The 14417-nt window shown below is 50.2% G+C and overlaps 3 protein-coding genes across 3 annotated transcripts; 1 reads left to right on the forward strand and 2 right to left on the reverse strand.

Annotated features, from left to right (window-relative positions):
- Positions 1–715: 715 nt before the first annotated feature.
- Positions 716–3435, forward strand: ATNIH1004_007630 (putative glutaminase; the record flags this gene model as incomplete). The annotated part of the gene is made up of 5 exons (XM_033572250.1): positions 716–978; positions 1052–1466; positions 1521–2517; positions 2577–2707; positions 2761–3435. The coding sequence occupies 5 exons, from the start codon at positions 716–718 to the stop codon at positions 3433–3435; spliced, it is 2481 nt and encodes an 826-aa protein (XP_033425565.1).
- Positions 3436–4073: 638 nt separating this feature from the next.
- stm1 (putative telomere and ribosome associated protein Stm1) lies at positions 4074–5831 on the reverse strand (the record flags this gene model as incomplete). Its single annotated transcript, XM_033572251.1, has 5 exons — positions 4074–4611; positions 4680–4809; positions 4861–5031; positions 5373–5633; positions 5705–5831. The coding sequence occupies 5 exons, from the start codon at positions 5829–5831 to the stop codon at positions 4074–4076; spliced, it is 1227 nt and encodes a 408-aa protein (XP_033425566.1).
- A 249-nt stretch (positions 5832–6080) lies between these two features.
- Positions 6081–10986, reverse strand: bck1 (putative MAP kinase kinase kinase (Bck1); the record flags this gene model as incomplete). The annotated part of the gene is made up of 3 exons (XM_033572252.1): positions 6081–6201; positions 6258–8106; positions 8181–10986. 3 exons carry the CDS (start codon positions 10984–10986, stop codon positions 6081–6083), a joined length of 4776 nt encoding a protein of 1591 aa, XP_033425567.1.
- Between the last annotated feature and the right edge of the window lie 3431 nt (positions 10987–14417).

The following is a 14417-nucleotide window of genomic DNA, read 5'->3' on the forward strand; positions in this document are numbered from 1 at the left end:
AACCAGATTTCGACGGATCAATTGAAGAGGATCTGGAGTGAAAAAGGAAGAAACAAGCAATGGAGAGGAGAATGGGAGGAAAGAGAACAATTAATTGAGAGAAAGTAGGTATTTACTACGCCTCGCGTGGGCAAATCGCGTCCAATTGGTCGCGCCGTGGGTGCTTATGTCATGTATGTACGTAGGTTGCGTAACTTTTACATACAGTACGGTACGGTCTCGGTCTTAGTCCCGGTCTGTACGGAACGGTACCGTTTGAAAGGTTTGGATGGACTTGGAGTAACTATGGAGTAACTATGGAGTATACGTCATGTACTTGCACACGGGTAGTTGCAGAGATGTAGATAGAAGATGGACGGAGAGAAGTGATTAAGATCATCATCATTATCACCATCAGGACTGATGAATCCGGAAGCATCCCCATTCGTATTCCGTCGTGAAAACATGGAGCTTTCCCCGCTTGCTTTCGTCCCATCGATCTGCCGTGCATTGATTCCTATATCTATCCAATAGATCCATCAGACCCATCAGGTCCACCAGATCCGTCGTTGACGTTTATTCCCTGATTCCTCTCTCTTCCATTTGCTTCATCGTCCGGAATCACATCCCCATCGGACGGCCTCCATTGCATCATTATTACTTTCTCTCCGTCTCGGACCAGCGGCCGTCAACTTCGTCTCCCAACTCTATCCTGGTGACTTTTCCCTTCTTCCAAATGCGTTCCTTCGCAGTGATAGTGGCTGCGCTGCAGGCAACAGCTACGGCATCGACTCTCACTCCGCCCGTTCTGCCCTTGATCGTGCGTAATCCCTACCTCAGCACTTGGCTGGGAAATGCTCGCGATGTGCCGTGGTCCAAATGGCCCATGTTCTACACCGGGGAAGAGCTGGGCTTGTCCCTGATGGCTCAGATCCCCAGCACGGGCGTCGTCTATCCGCTTTTAGGAAAGCCTCATGATTCCCTATCCTCTGATTCAGAGTATGTATATATACGCTGCTGGCCGATCCCTCTGTGAGAGAGATATCTGCCCTGACATGGACCCCTCCTTCAGGTCTACCCCGATCGAATACCCCATCTATCTGGGCGCCCATTACGACGCCTCGACGACCAATTTAACCTATCGCATCGATGCGGTGACATCCTCCGCTGCAGTTCCCCTGGAGATCACGGTCTCGTTCCTATCCCCCATCACTCCCACATCGACTCTGCGGCAGTCGATCCCCGCCTCGTATGTGACAATTCATGTCCGTGGCGATGTGGGTGTCAATGTCTACATGGACGTCAACGGTCGCTGGGTAAGCGGAGATGCGGGCAGTAAAGTCACTTGGAAGTACGACGATAGCCTGAACTCCAAAGATGACAAACCGACGCTGCAACGATGGCAATTGCGGAGACAGACCGAAATGTTGTTCTCCGAGATCAGGGACCGAGCGGAATGGGGTACTCTTTACGTCACGGGTCCTTCAGTTCGTCTCCCTTTCTGATGTCTTTAGTCGTGCGCAACTAACCATGAGATGCAGGATGCCCTTTATGAATCGGGAGAGTCCTCGGCTGTGCGACACGCTTTCGCCTCCAGCGGAGCCCTGCGCAATAGAAATGATGACGCTTTCCGCGCGATTGGGGATCGAGAGCCCGTGCTGGCCTTCTCCAAGCCTTTCAATGTCTCCCGAACGACAGGGGATAGCGTGACCTTTACCATTGCACTGATTCAAGATCCCGTTGTCCAATTTGCCTCAGCCCGTGGACTGACGCTGATGCGACCTCTCTGGGAATCATGGTTCTCTAGTGTGGATTCGTTGCTGGACTTCCACTACCATGATCTTGCCAATGCGAGAACCTTGGCTTCAAATTACTCCGACCAACTTGCGCAGGATGCCTACCTATCAGGAGCTCATGATTATGTAGATATTGTGTCACTTTCGGCGCGTCAGGTTATGGGAGCCACCACTTTCTCGGGAACCCCCGACGATCCGATCCTGTTCCTGAAAGAAATCTCTTCTAACGGCAATTTCCAGACCATCGATGTTATCTTCCCTACATTCCCATTCTTCATGTATACCAATCCCCGGTGGTTGGCATATCTCCTGGAGCCCTTGATCGAGCATGCGCTGAGTGGACAATACCCGAATTCGTATGCCATGCACGATCTGGGAGCGCACTTCCCCAACGCCACGGGCCACCCCGACGGTAGAGATGAATACATGCCTGTGGAGGAATGTGGCAACATCATCATTATGGGACTGGCGGTGGCAAACTCGCTGCGTTACCACGATGACTCCTCTGCATCATCGATCTGGTCAACGCAGGGTGCATCTCCCCAAATCCGGGAAGAGTCACTAGGATACTTCCCTCTTGAAGCACTTCAGAGCATTGGGGAAATTGACAGGCAGGATGGGAAATGGGGTGGCGGCGCGGAAGGCGAGCACCAGGCGAAGAAGTGGGTTCGACGCAGCTACCGGCTCTGGAAGCAATGGACTGGGTACTTAGTGGAGTTCTCCCTGGAACCTGAGAATCAGCGTAAGAACGACCTTGTCCTATATCTTGAAGGGGAGAAGACCTCACTGACCCGCACGTAGTCTCCACGGACGATTTCGCTGGCTGGCTTGCCCTTCAGACGAACCTGGCACTGAAAGGCATTATCGGTATCAATGCCATGAGCAAGCTGGCTGAATTGGCCGGACATGAATCGGATGCCTCCTATTACAAGGTGTGTGGAGATCCCTTCTGCGAAACCACATCCCTCTGACCAACTGCCCACAGAACATCTCACATACGTACATCAAAAAATGGGAGGAATACGGCATGTCGCGAGATCAAACGCACGCCAAACTCGCCTATGACTGGTACGGCTCGTGGACGACAATCTACAACCTCTATGCCGACGCGCAGCTCTGTTTCCACCTGGACGCCACGGATCTCTCGGCGCGTTCTTCCACGTCTCAATTCCCCCTCCAACCTCCTCATCATTCCCAGAAGACCGGCTTTGTCCCACGCTACATCTACCAGAGACAATCCATTTGGTACCACTATGTGCGACAGAAGTACGGCCTCCCCCTGGACAGCCGCCACCTGTACACCAAGACGGACTGGGAATTCTTCTCCATGGCGGTAGCCAGTAAGCCGGTGCGTAGTGAAATTCTCCAGTCCGTCGCCAAATGGATCAACGAAACTGCCACCGACCGTCCCTTAACCGACCTCCACAACACCGAGGGGGACGGCGGCTTCCCTAATCCTTTCTTCTTTGCTCGTCCCGTGGTTGGCGGCCATTTTGCTTTTCTGGCCCTCCAGCGTGCCTGTAGCGGTCGTGCCATGGACGGTCTGGCTTTCTTGGATCATGATGACGATGACAACCTGGCTGACTGGTCCGTCGCAGCTGCGCAGGCTGTCGCAGAGTCCTATCAGCCAGTGTTTATGTCGGAGAGGGAAGAACTGTAAGCTTCTCTCCTCTTATGGCTCTTTCTCTCTTTTTTGGATTTTTGGACATATGATTTGGAGATGGCTTTTTAAATTTTGCTTAGCAATTATCTACTTTTTTTTTGGCTGTGGGTGACAGGTTGATATGTCACCTCCGTCTTTCTCGCATGATAAATGCACCTCGTAGTGCATGTGAACATATTATTAACGTCCCTGTATCTCACATACGTTTGCTTTACAACGTAGCTAGCCATCTAGGGCGAAGCAAATGAAAGAGCTGGACTAGATTATGCTTCGACTCTTACTGTAGTCCGTAAAGACTAATATCTCGTTGGTGAGAACCACTGAGAAGTGTACTGCGTTTTCACTTTCCTAGTTTTGACATTCAAATCAAATTACAGGGCCATTTTAAACCGAACGTGAGGGATCAGAATTATTCATCACGTTTCCATTTCCTGCCATCCATATCGCGTCATTTTACCAGCAAGAGGCATTTGCAGTGGTTACATTCCTACTCTTTTACCTTTTTTTCCTTTTTTCTCCGGTGATTGTGATCTTGTAATGGTGAACCATTGGTCTCCGCGATAAATGAAATCCACCGACGGGGAACTGCAGTAAGGTTGACACCCGGTTTTCACCGACTGATCAGGTCAGCCCATTTATTTGGCGCCCAGAGAGGGGAAGTTCTTCTCGTCAACGGGCACGACGGGGACGCCGGCGCGGTCACCGCCACGAGGGCCGTTACCGCGGCCGCCACGACCACCGCGACCGCCACGACCTCCACGGCCACGAGGAGCACCGCCACCACGAGGGGCCTCGACGAAACGCATGTCAACGTCGAGGAAGGCCTTCTCCTTGCGCTGCTTCTCACGCTTGGACTTATCCTCCTTGCCCTTGATGTAGCTCTCTTCATCCTGAACGCGCTTCAGCTCCTTAGCCTCGGCCCACTTCTTGTCGAGCTTGCTGCCCTCGTTCGCGGCACGGACGGGCTTAGCGCTCAGGTCACCCTGGGCGGCCTTCTCGGCGAGGTAGTCGGCGTAGGACTTGGACTTGTCAGCAGGCTCCTTGGCTTCCTCGCCGGGAGTCTGAGGCTCGTTCTCGTCAGTCTGGGCGATGGCTTCGCCGGCCTTCTCATCGGCCCATTCCTTGTCGCCGGTCTGGCCGCCCCAGCCCTGGCTCACCTGCTTGCGGGTGTCGCTGTGGAATACGAAAATTAGCTCCCCATATTGGAAAGGGGGGACAGTGAATCTGCAGGAACCACTTACGTCTGGCCAGTACGGGACTGGCGGTCGTTGCGAGCACGTCCACCACGGTCTCCACGCCGTTGGGGCTGGCTGCCATCATCAGTGGGCTTCTCGCGGTTGTTGTTTCTGCCGGCATTGCGGTCACGGAAAGCTTCTAGGGATCAGTAGGGGATTCTAGGATGCAAAGTACGGAGAAACATACCGGCCTCGTTGCCAGTGGGACGTCCACCACGGCGAGTGCTGGACTCGGCGGGACGGGACTGGGCGGGAACTTCCTTGGGAGTATCTCGCTTGCCAACACGGGGAGCAGGTCGGTCTACAGCCCTCGTGGGAGGAGCAGGTTCTCTGTTGGGGTCTAATTCAGGGTCATTGCCTAATCGGAGGAAAAAGCAAGTATAATGTTAGATGATGTAATTGATCGACTCGGTAGGATGAAACCAGAGGAATGAAATATAGCAGGGGGGGAAATACCAAGAAGCTCGTAGAGGTTCTGTAAGTCAAAATCATCGGTCAGCATTTCTTTTTTCCTCTGTCTCTTCGTCCTTCCCATCTATTGGTCCGTTCACGAAACCCCTCATCTGGATTCCTGGTCAACCGATTTTAACCCCTTCACCCAATTGATTCACCATCAAGCTTGACCCGAAAACCAATGGGATAGGGGTGAAACCGGTCGCCCGAACACGAGGGAAGCTGTATTTCGGTGCGCACACATACCTTGGACCGGACGTCCGCCATGACGCCTGGGTTTCTGGGGGCCTTCCGGGGGAAGGCTCTCTGTTATCGCGGCAATTCGGTACGGGGAAACGAGGGCGAGAAGGCGACGATTAAGGCAGAAACCTAGACGGCGTAGGTATCCGGCCTCTCCTTCTGGGGGTTGGGGATGGGGATGGGATGAGATGGTGATGAAGAAGGGGTGAGGGTGGATGGAGACGACGTTTGTGGTTGCAACGCACAAATCGGGTAAGGTGCGGATTCCTGCTAAGCGAATCCGAGTGCCCGCGCGCTGATTGGCCGGACGCGCCTAGGGCTTAGGGTATTGGCGTCACCGGGACCTGCAGATGGCATCATCGAGGGCGGCGGATGTCTCTGCCACTCATCGACGTCACTGCCGCTGCAACCCGTGCGTCTACGGATGACCACCTCGAGGGTAATACAGATATAGGTATGTGACATAGCGTCCAGTGGGTGATTGGGACGGTTAGTCAATCAAGGAGACCGTCCGATCCCGCCCCCCAGCAACATTGCCCTCAAAGGGTGGGTGTTTATGCACATCAGAAGTGAATTTGACATAGAAGTAGGTAAGATGCACGGGGAATGAATGAGTATACAAGGCTCAAGGGAAGAAAACACAAGGGAAAACCGCCACCAACCAATTAAACCATCCATACACCTGCTTAACATGTAGTCACATACAAAACCGCCCTATGAATCTTCGCCGATTTTGGCATAGAGTTCCGTATTTAGGAAATTATACTTGGGATCCGGTTCACAGAAAGGATGACGGGTGAGAAGTGTCTCAGCTGTGGGTCGTTCCAATGAATCCCTGTGTAGATCGCTGATTAGTACCAAAGACGTTCTAAGCGCGGGGAAGCCACTTACACTGTGAAGCAGTCGTACATGAAGGCAAGCGCTGCTGGGCTGATATTCAAGGATACGTCATCCGGGATTGGGGGAGCTTGACTCAGACTTCCCAGTTTGAAAATGGCCCCAATCGCCTCCTCTCGGCTCCAGGGTCGACGACCGGCAAACATCTCCAGTACCACACACCCCAGGGACCAAATATCCACCTTGGCACTGTACCCTTGGCCCTGAGAGTGAATGACCTCTGGCGCCATCCAAAATACAGATCCCTGCATAGAGTTGGTCGAATCGTTTCCGTAGATATTGTCGGTCTTTTTGGAAATGCCAAAGTCGGAGATCTTGCAGGTCCCATCGAGATCCAGGAGAATGTTGTCTGCTTTCAGATCACGATGTAAGATTCCCTGGTTGTGGAGATACGCTAGCCCGCCTAAGGTCTGCCGCGTGAGAGACTTCACCACACTTTCCTCAAATTTGCCATGCTTGCGCAGACAGCTACCGATGGAGCCACCAGAGATATACTCGAGATATATGGAAATCGAGAACTCCCCTCGTTCACATCCGAGATATTGCACTATATTCGGATGCTCGAGGTGTTGCATGGTGTCAATTTCTTGATCCATAGCTGCCACCATCTCCTTGATCCGATCTTTGTCTTGACCTGCAATTCTGGGATTAACCTCTACCTGCTTGACCGCCAAGACCTCACCATTATCAGCATTCATGCCCAGGTACACTCTACCGTAGGTCCCTTTGCCAATAAGTTGACCCCTAATGATGCGGAATGTTGGTTGTCTCTGGGGTAGATTGCCCGGAGCGACATTGTTTTGAGGAATAGGATCAAGCTGGCTGAGACGGCTGCCAGGCTTCGGGCTGATCTGCATGATCTTGGCTCCGAACATTTTCGTGCTCTTACGTCGCAAAATATCACCAGATTTTGGGTTGCTAGTGGACGAGTGGACACTTCGGTTCCTACTGGCTTGGTTGGCACCTCTCGCAACCTCTCGAATCGACTTCCCTCGGGTAAGGCCCCCAGAACGATTGATGTTACGCCGAGCAATAATTCCGGGATCATGTGCTTTCAGAGTCGGCTCGCTAGAGCCCAGAGTACTATTGTCGGCATTGGCAGGGAGCGGTGAAGGAAAAGATTGGCTATCTTGTCTTTCTCTTTGGATCGTGTCATTCTCTGGTGGAGCTCTGCTGGCAGGTGATGACGGTGGTGACCCGCCTTGTCCATCAAGGTAAGGAGCATCAAGGTCAATGTTAGGGAAGAATTCATCCAAGTATTCGATGACTCCTTCGACAGGAGGTCTGCTTGCCCAATTGTTCCCTCGTACAAATGAATCCCTTCGAGGTGGTGGTTTCTTTTCCTCCGACGAATCGGCTATGTCGGGCGATGTTCCCTTCCCACTGCCTTTGTTACAACTAGAAGGATTGAAGTTCTCGTGGCTAGTACTAGGTGACCTAAACCTCACGGATAGTTCTTTCTTTAACCTGGTTTCGGTGTTCAATGTAAGGGATGGTTTCTCGGACCTCTTCTGCGCTTCTGGGCTCCCAATCATAGGTCCTTTCTCCTTTACTGGTGTCTTATTGGCCAGTGGGATTGCGAAAAGGCCATCGTCAGAATCATCATCTGAGTCTTCTTGGGGCTCAGGCGAGCGTAGGAAGGTGACTTCAGGCGAGCGTTGGAAGGAGACCTCAGTCTCCTCAAAATCAAATTCAGGTCCATAAGATTTGCGTGACTGCGCACTAGGCCTGGACCGCTCAGGAGACGCAACACCAGATTTAGCAAGGTACTGATTGGTGTGAGAAGTTGGAGTACTTTGGCCATTCGACTCCACAGAGAATCGCGATGCGCTCTTTGGTTCATCTAATACAATTGTTAGCCAAAGGAAGAACCGCAGAAGAAGCGAGAAAGTGAGAATCTAGTACAGAGGGTCCTACCTGGTGTTGTAGTACTGGAGTTACCTCCAAGACTGTTTAGTCCTGGCCCTACCTGGGCCGATGGCGATTGGCTTCCCACGACGCTGGTTCTGTCCGTACCAGCCGTGGCTCCATGCCCATGAAGCACCGGGCGATCGGTCCTCCGAAGAGAATTGATTTTGGTGAGTGTATTTGACTCAGGAGGAGCAGTAGGTGGCTTGCGCTGAGGTACGAGAGGCTCAACTTTCTTGTCTTCATAAGGCGATCTACGGGGTGAGTCGAAATCAATGAGTTCTCTACGCCTATAACCAGTTTCACCATAAATATCCTTCCTCGGGTGCGGTGCAGGCGGGACTGTTGAGAAACGGGTAGCCTTCTGTTTTTGCTCCGCCTCGCGTTTCCCATCCTGTTGCTGGGCCATGAACTCTGCCTTTTCTAGATTAGTAGCATATCTGGAGTCCTGGCCACTATCTACCGGAGAAGAACCTAGTGCTCCTTGTGCTATGTCGTAGGCTGGAAGCCTAGACGAAGGAGGTCTCAGCTGCTGTGTCCGGGAGGGGAGCTGGGGAGAGGTAGGTTTGGCTGGATTATGCGGCGAGAGCCTACTGAGAGCTTCATCGTCAAGTGGTTTTCTATGCAACTGGTGCTGTACGGTTGTTGGTGAGGCTGTCCCCTTGTCTGGAACTGAAACCCCAAGTCCTGTGCAGTGTGGAGAGTTGGTCGTGCCAGAGGATAAGTGTGGCCCTCGAACGTAAAGTATGAGAGTCCGAGTCGAATCTGACTTCGCCTTTCGATGGATAAACAAAGACGTGTCATTCAAAGGCTCGTCGTGTTCAACTTGACCGGGATCGCTCAGGAAAATTTGGGAGCCAGCCCAATCAGAAATTCCAAGGTTTTGGCAAATCGCAGCACGCAATTGATCTATTAACTCTAGATCCGTGATATCCACCAGACGATAGTTCCATCCATCTGCTGTGACGAAAGCCCACTTCTTCTCTTTGGGTACAGGCTTTGACGCAGGTGGCGGATGTTGATCTACCGATATGTCGCTACTGCTGAAATTTTGCTTATCGTAAGGAAGAAGAGAGCCGTTTTGACGCTGTGTCTCCGGACTAGTGGGAGACTCCAATAATTGCTCCTCGGGGGATGGATGACTCGAGTCACCACTTTTCGTCTTCTTTTTGAAAAAATGAAACAGTCGATTGCTATGGTCCTTAGAGTATGATGTATGTTCCACCGGGCGATTGTAGGTTTCCAGCGGCGAAGTACGGGCGTTGTCCTGCTTATAATTTTCATAGTAGCGGCGACCTGTAATTGAGTCTGAGCTGTTCATTCGTGTATGTTCTCTGAAGTCACCAGTAGATGAAAAGCCCGGATGTGCAAGTGCGGCATGTTGCATAGCTGGACTGCCGCTTTTGGGACTATCTTCATATGGCCGAATAGCAGGGAAATTGCCACTTTCACTAGAAACAGAAGGACTTTGCCTCCGATGATCGCCACTGAGAGTGGACAGTGCAGCCCGTGAAATATCCGATCGACTCCAAGAGGTGCCTTCACTGGAATTGAGCTCTGATGACGCATGATCATGGATAACAGGGTTAGGGGTTGTGAAAGAGCGGGTTTGTCCGTTGTGCTTTTGGTTGTAAGCAGGCTGCAGTGTTTTGAAATTGGGACTATTCGCAGCTGGACCAGCGGACACCGGCTCACTAATATACTTGGGAGAAGACTCCGAAGCTGTTTCGGGGCCACCACTCGCCAATGTCTGAGAATCACGCTGCTTTGGAATAGGTATTCCAGAATCATAATTCGGATCGTCCTGTATTTGACGGATCAGCTTGCGCATTCGTTTCCCCTCCTCTCGTTCTCGCGTCAGATCCCATTTGGTTCCACTATTTTCACACTCTCTCGCGAGTTGAGGGTAAACAACATTGTGCATTTTACCCCAGTTTGGGCGGCCATTAAACCCATGGCCCAGCTCAAGAAAATCTGCCCCCTGGATTTCGAGGCTCTTGAAAGTTTCTTGCCAGTCGTTGGAAAATCCATTCATTGCAAGCCACAATAAGACCCTCTCCAGAGGCCACTGGACGGCAGCTTCGCTGGGTGACATACCACCTAGCAACATGTTGTTATTACTTTGGCGATGACTAGGTGATTTTGTCACTTCGGCGTTCTGGTCTTGGTGCTGGGTTTGTGGGTTTTGCGCAGTCATCGTGGAAAACGGGTCGTGCGATGCATCATTTGAGGCTAAAGAGGGAGGAATAGTGCGAGCTGACGGTGTAGGCGGAATGGTCCCGTCTCGCTTATATGCAGAGTCTGCGTTAGGATATTCGTATGGTTGGTTAATCGTCAGTTGTTGTCGATCGCTACCCGCCAGAGTCCCTTGAGTCTCATATGCAGAAAGGGAATGTGAGTCAAATGCAGGTATTCCTACCCCCGGACCAAACGTTCCGCCTTGCGGAACGTAAGTTGCAGAAGTACGGCCTTCACCAGCAACTGACAGAGGAGCTCGACCATAGGCTTGTTGGTTTGCCGGGAGCATGGGAGGAGGAGGTGGGGGAGGAAGAATACCCTGGGATAGCATTTGCCGTGGTGCCCAATTTGGCGCCCATTGGAGATTGGCTTGGTGTTGTATCTGGGGGTTCGCTATCTTAGAGGGGCCATATGTTGCCCCCGGAGGTGGTCCGGGGGGGGGCGGGAGCATCAAACCCTGAGGCTGTGGCAGAGGGTATCGTGGCGGCGGCGGAGGCAGCAATATATGCGGCTGAGAAGGTTGAGTTGAAGAAGGCGGGGGAACGGGAATGTATTGTTGCTGTCGCTGGCCGTCCATTATGACAATCTTTGCCGCGTTGACAGGAAAAACGACACGTCAGGTAGCCCAAGGCAGTTATACAATTTAAACCCGCACTGGTTTTGGCGTCGCCGATCCCTCCTGCTTGTGTGACTGCACAGATAGATGAAGCCTCAATTCTTATGGCGCGGGAGCCGTCATAGCCAATAGCACAAACTCCCCCTTTGTTGTTGCGCGGGTATTCGATATACTGATCAGGCAACTAGAGAACTGAAGGTGCTGGGCGATAATCACGCATATCGGCATATAGTGAGGTACCGTTTTTTGGAGTTTGTATCCCAGATAGTTCCCAACTATTTACCCAAGACTATGCACGACAGAAAATGCGAGACTAATCCGTTACCCTCGATTTCGTGGTGAGATCGAGTCGTTGCGAAGACTATGGTGTTGACAGGAAACGATCAGATAAGGAAATAAGTGTCACTCTAACACTGGAAACAAAAAGAGTGGCGTCCTTTTCGGTGAGATAGATAGACCTGAATGAAGCTTTAGAAGTGAGCGATGGTAAAGCCAATTGATATGATCCATCCCTAATGGGGGAAATTATCAAAGGGGCGACTAATGCCGCTGAAGGCCAGACGAAGAGGTATAACGCACCATAACCGTATAGCAAGTCAATAATGTCACCAGGATGAGAAACCAGTCCTGGATTTGATAGATATTGACCGGCTCTTTAGATCTTGCTGATCAATCATAAGTGTTCTCAAGCAATCTGCTGTCAATGTCGGGGTAATCATCTCAGGCTGAGCCTAAGGTTTCAAGCGAAGCTTTGATGCGTTGGACACCTTAGCGCCTGAACACCCGCCAATCACGTGGTGACCTGATAAGCAGCCGATTTGCGGTCACTCTGGAATGGAACTCATGCTCTCCAACCTTTCCCTAGTGCTTATGGTGTGCATCCCAGGTTAAGGGGATATGAAGTATGATCGTAAATTTGGCTAGGGAGGTTCAAAAGTGATAGGACAGACTACAATTGACATCTGGAATCAATTTCACAAAGAACGATTCAGAAATTCAGGACAGCTTCTCCTTTCTCCACTAATTGAAATTGTACTAGTTTCTAAACGGTCTCCTCAGCCCTACCATACTGCTACTAATGCAAATATTAATTTCCTGCCCCCGAACTAAGACATCGTAAATCCTTGCTAATAAGACTTATGGATCTGTCATGAAGCAACCCATTTTAATTAAGTTGGTTGGTTTCATCCTAATTATTATGGCATTTATTCCTTTCCCTTTCCCAGAATAGTGGACAGGGGCAAAAGAAAGAAAGAAAGAAAAGAGAGAGTCTAGAACAACGTAAAGTGAGGTTGAAACAACAGAGAGGAGATAGCGTCAGTTACAGGCTAATTAATATGGCTCATTTATTTCTCGACGCTACCGCTTCGGCTGTCATCTTCAGGCTCGCCATAGCATCATCGCGAGGCATGTGGACCTCCACCAACTAGTCCACTGATTAGCATCAGGAGGCAATCTAAAGAGTAGAAACTAAGATGTACTTGTAGATATGGAGCTGAGAAGAACTCTTTGTTCGCAAAAAAGCTGATTAGCTTATCTCGAGTCTTTACTTTATACCCTTTGTATTTGCCCTTGGCCCCGAATACTGTAGGGAGGCCCTTGACATCCCAAGGCTGAATATCGTTGTAGCTTTCGTCCCATCCATGGATGTACCGCCCAATGGTATATCCTTTGTTGCAAATAACAAAGCTAGAACCAATTAGTGATAACAGAGGCGAAGAAATATTAATAGCAGCTGTTTTCTTACATAACAGGGTTTAGCTTAATTCTGACCATGGAGCTGAGTTCCTACGCAGTAAGCTGCAGGCTTCCATCGCCCACGAATAGTACAGTGCGCCGATTCTGCTCCTTTGCAGCTAACCCAGCGCCTTGACAGGCTCCAACTGAGCAGCCAATACTGCCTCACAAGACTTGGCTAATAGCAGTAACACCTCGAGGGAATCGAGGACCACAAATGCCAAAATTGGAGGTGCCAGTTTCTGTATAACATTGTTTCCTTTTAACCACTGCCTAACTGTTGGCTAGAGCCATGCATGGGTAACCACATAAGTAGTTAAAGCTTTTTTATTAATTGGTAAGATGCTTGCCTTATTTGTATAAGTTGTAATTAAGAGTTAACAGCTCCCAGTTGTTAAGTTACTTTCCGCAAAACACCTTTTAGGTCGATATTAGGGTGTTCAGAATATTGAACAAGCATAAATATAGAATGCGGATCGATGGTATAAAGCTATCTAATTCGATACGACAATCCCAAAGTATTAAACTTGGACTTTATTACTCCAATACTTAAGATCAAGTCTAAAAACTCGACTTCGCGCACGCCGGGGTTCAACGTTGTTCCTGCATAGTCACCACTATAATTTTTACGAGACTTATCCACTGCACCTTTCCCCATAGGTGCTACAAAAGTAGGCAGACTAAAAGCTTCCATCAAGTTATAAACTTTATCAAGAAAGCGATGACAGATGGCGCAAGCATCCACGAGGATAATAGGGCTCTTCGCCGCATGCCGATATTTTACAATAAAATTAACCACATAGTCCTCTTTCTCTGGATTATTTGGAGGTGGCAAAAGATTAATTGGAGTATTAAACCTTTCGCCCTTAATTTCCTTTCCAATCATATATGTGAGAAGGGTAATGTAGGCCACTCGGCTGTGAATCCAGCACTCTCGGATAGCATGATTTACGGGGGTTGCTACTTTATATATGTGGATTAAATGTACGGTAGCACAAGAGATTTCTGTGTTTATTCTTGCAAACATGTTGAAATCCCCGTTACCCAGAATATGGTGCAGTTTCCGTCTTGTTGCGAACTCGTATGCAGTTGACCAACAATGTGGATAATGGGCACAAACCCTGAATAGGCACCTGCGACAGTATTAAGTGCCGAGAGCTCTCCCACTCCGAAGGCAGTTATGAAGGCACTAATGCCATTAACTCAAGCGTAACCATCGGCAGGATATCTTGTAACAGATTCAGTCAGACGTTCATGCTTCTTTCCGTGACATCCAACGACATGTCAAACATACCAACCAGTATTAAGCTCGTTACAGTTTCGCACCCAATGAAGGCCACATTTTGGTAAATAGCCTAATGCCGCAAGATTGTAGTCGCCTACTGTGAAAGAGCTATTACTATGCTGGAGATGAGCACTTCCCAAGAATTCGCTCACCAGGTACACCATGCACTGCACGGATTCCAACCTCGTGGAGTTGACGGAAGAGTACTCGGCGATGTCGATGGGGTTGCGAAGCTCCCTTGTTGCTATGTCATTCGCCATGTTGGATGCTCACCAAGTGAGATAACATCGGTGGGAAGACAATATCGAAGGTGTAACACAGAGGGCCTCGCTATATGTAGCCCAGCAAAGGTCTAGAAGAGTCGAAAAGA

This window comes from Aspergillus tanneri (genome assembly GCF_003426965.1).
Source record: "Aspergillus tanneri strain NIH1004 chromosome Unknown AapTan_7_pilon_pilon_pilon, whole genome shotgun sequence".
NCBI lineage: Eukaryota > Fungi > Ascomycota > Eurotiomycetes > Eurotiales > Aspergillaceae > Aspergillus > Aspergillus tanneri.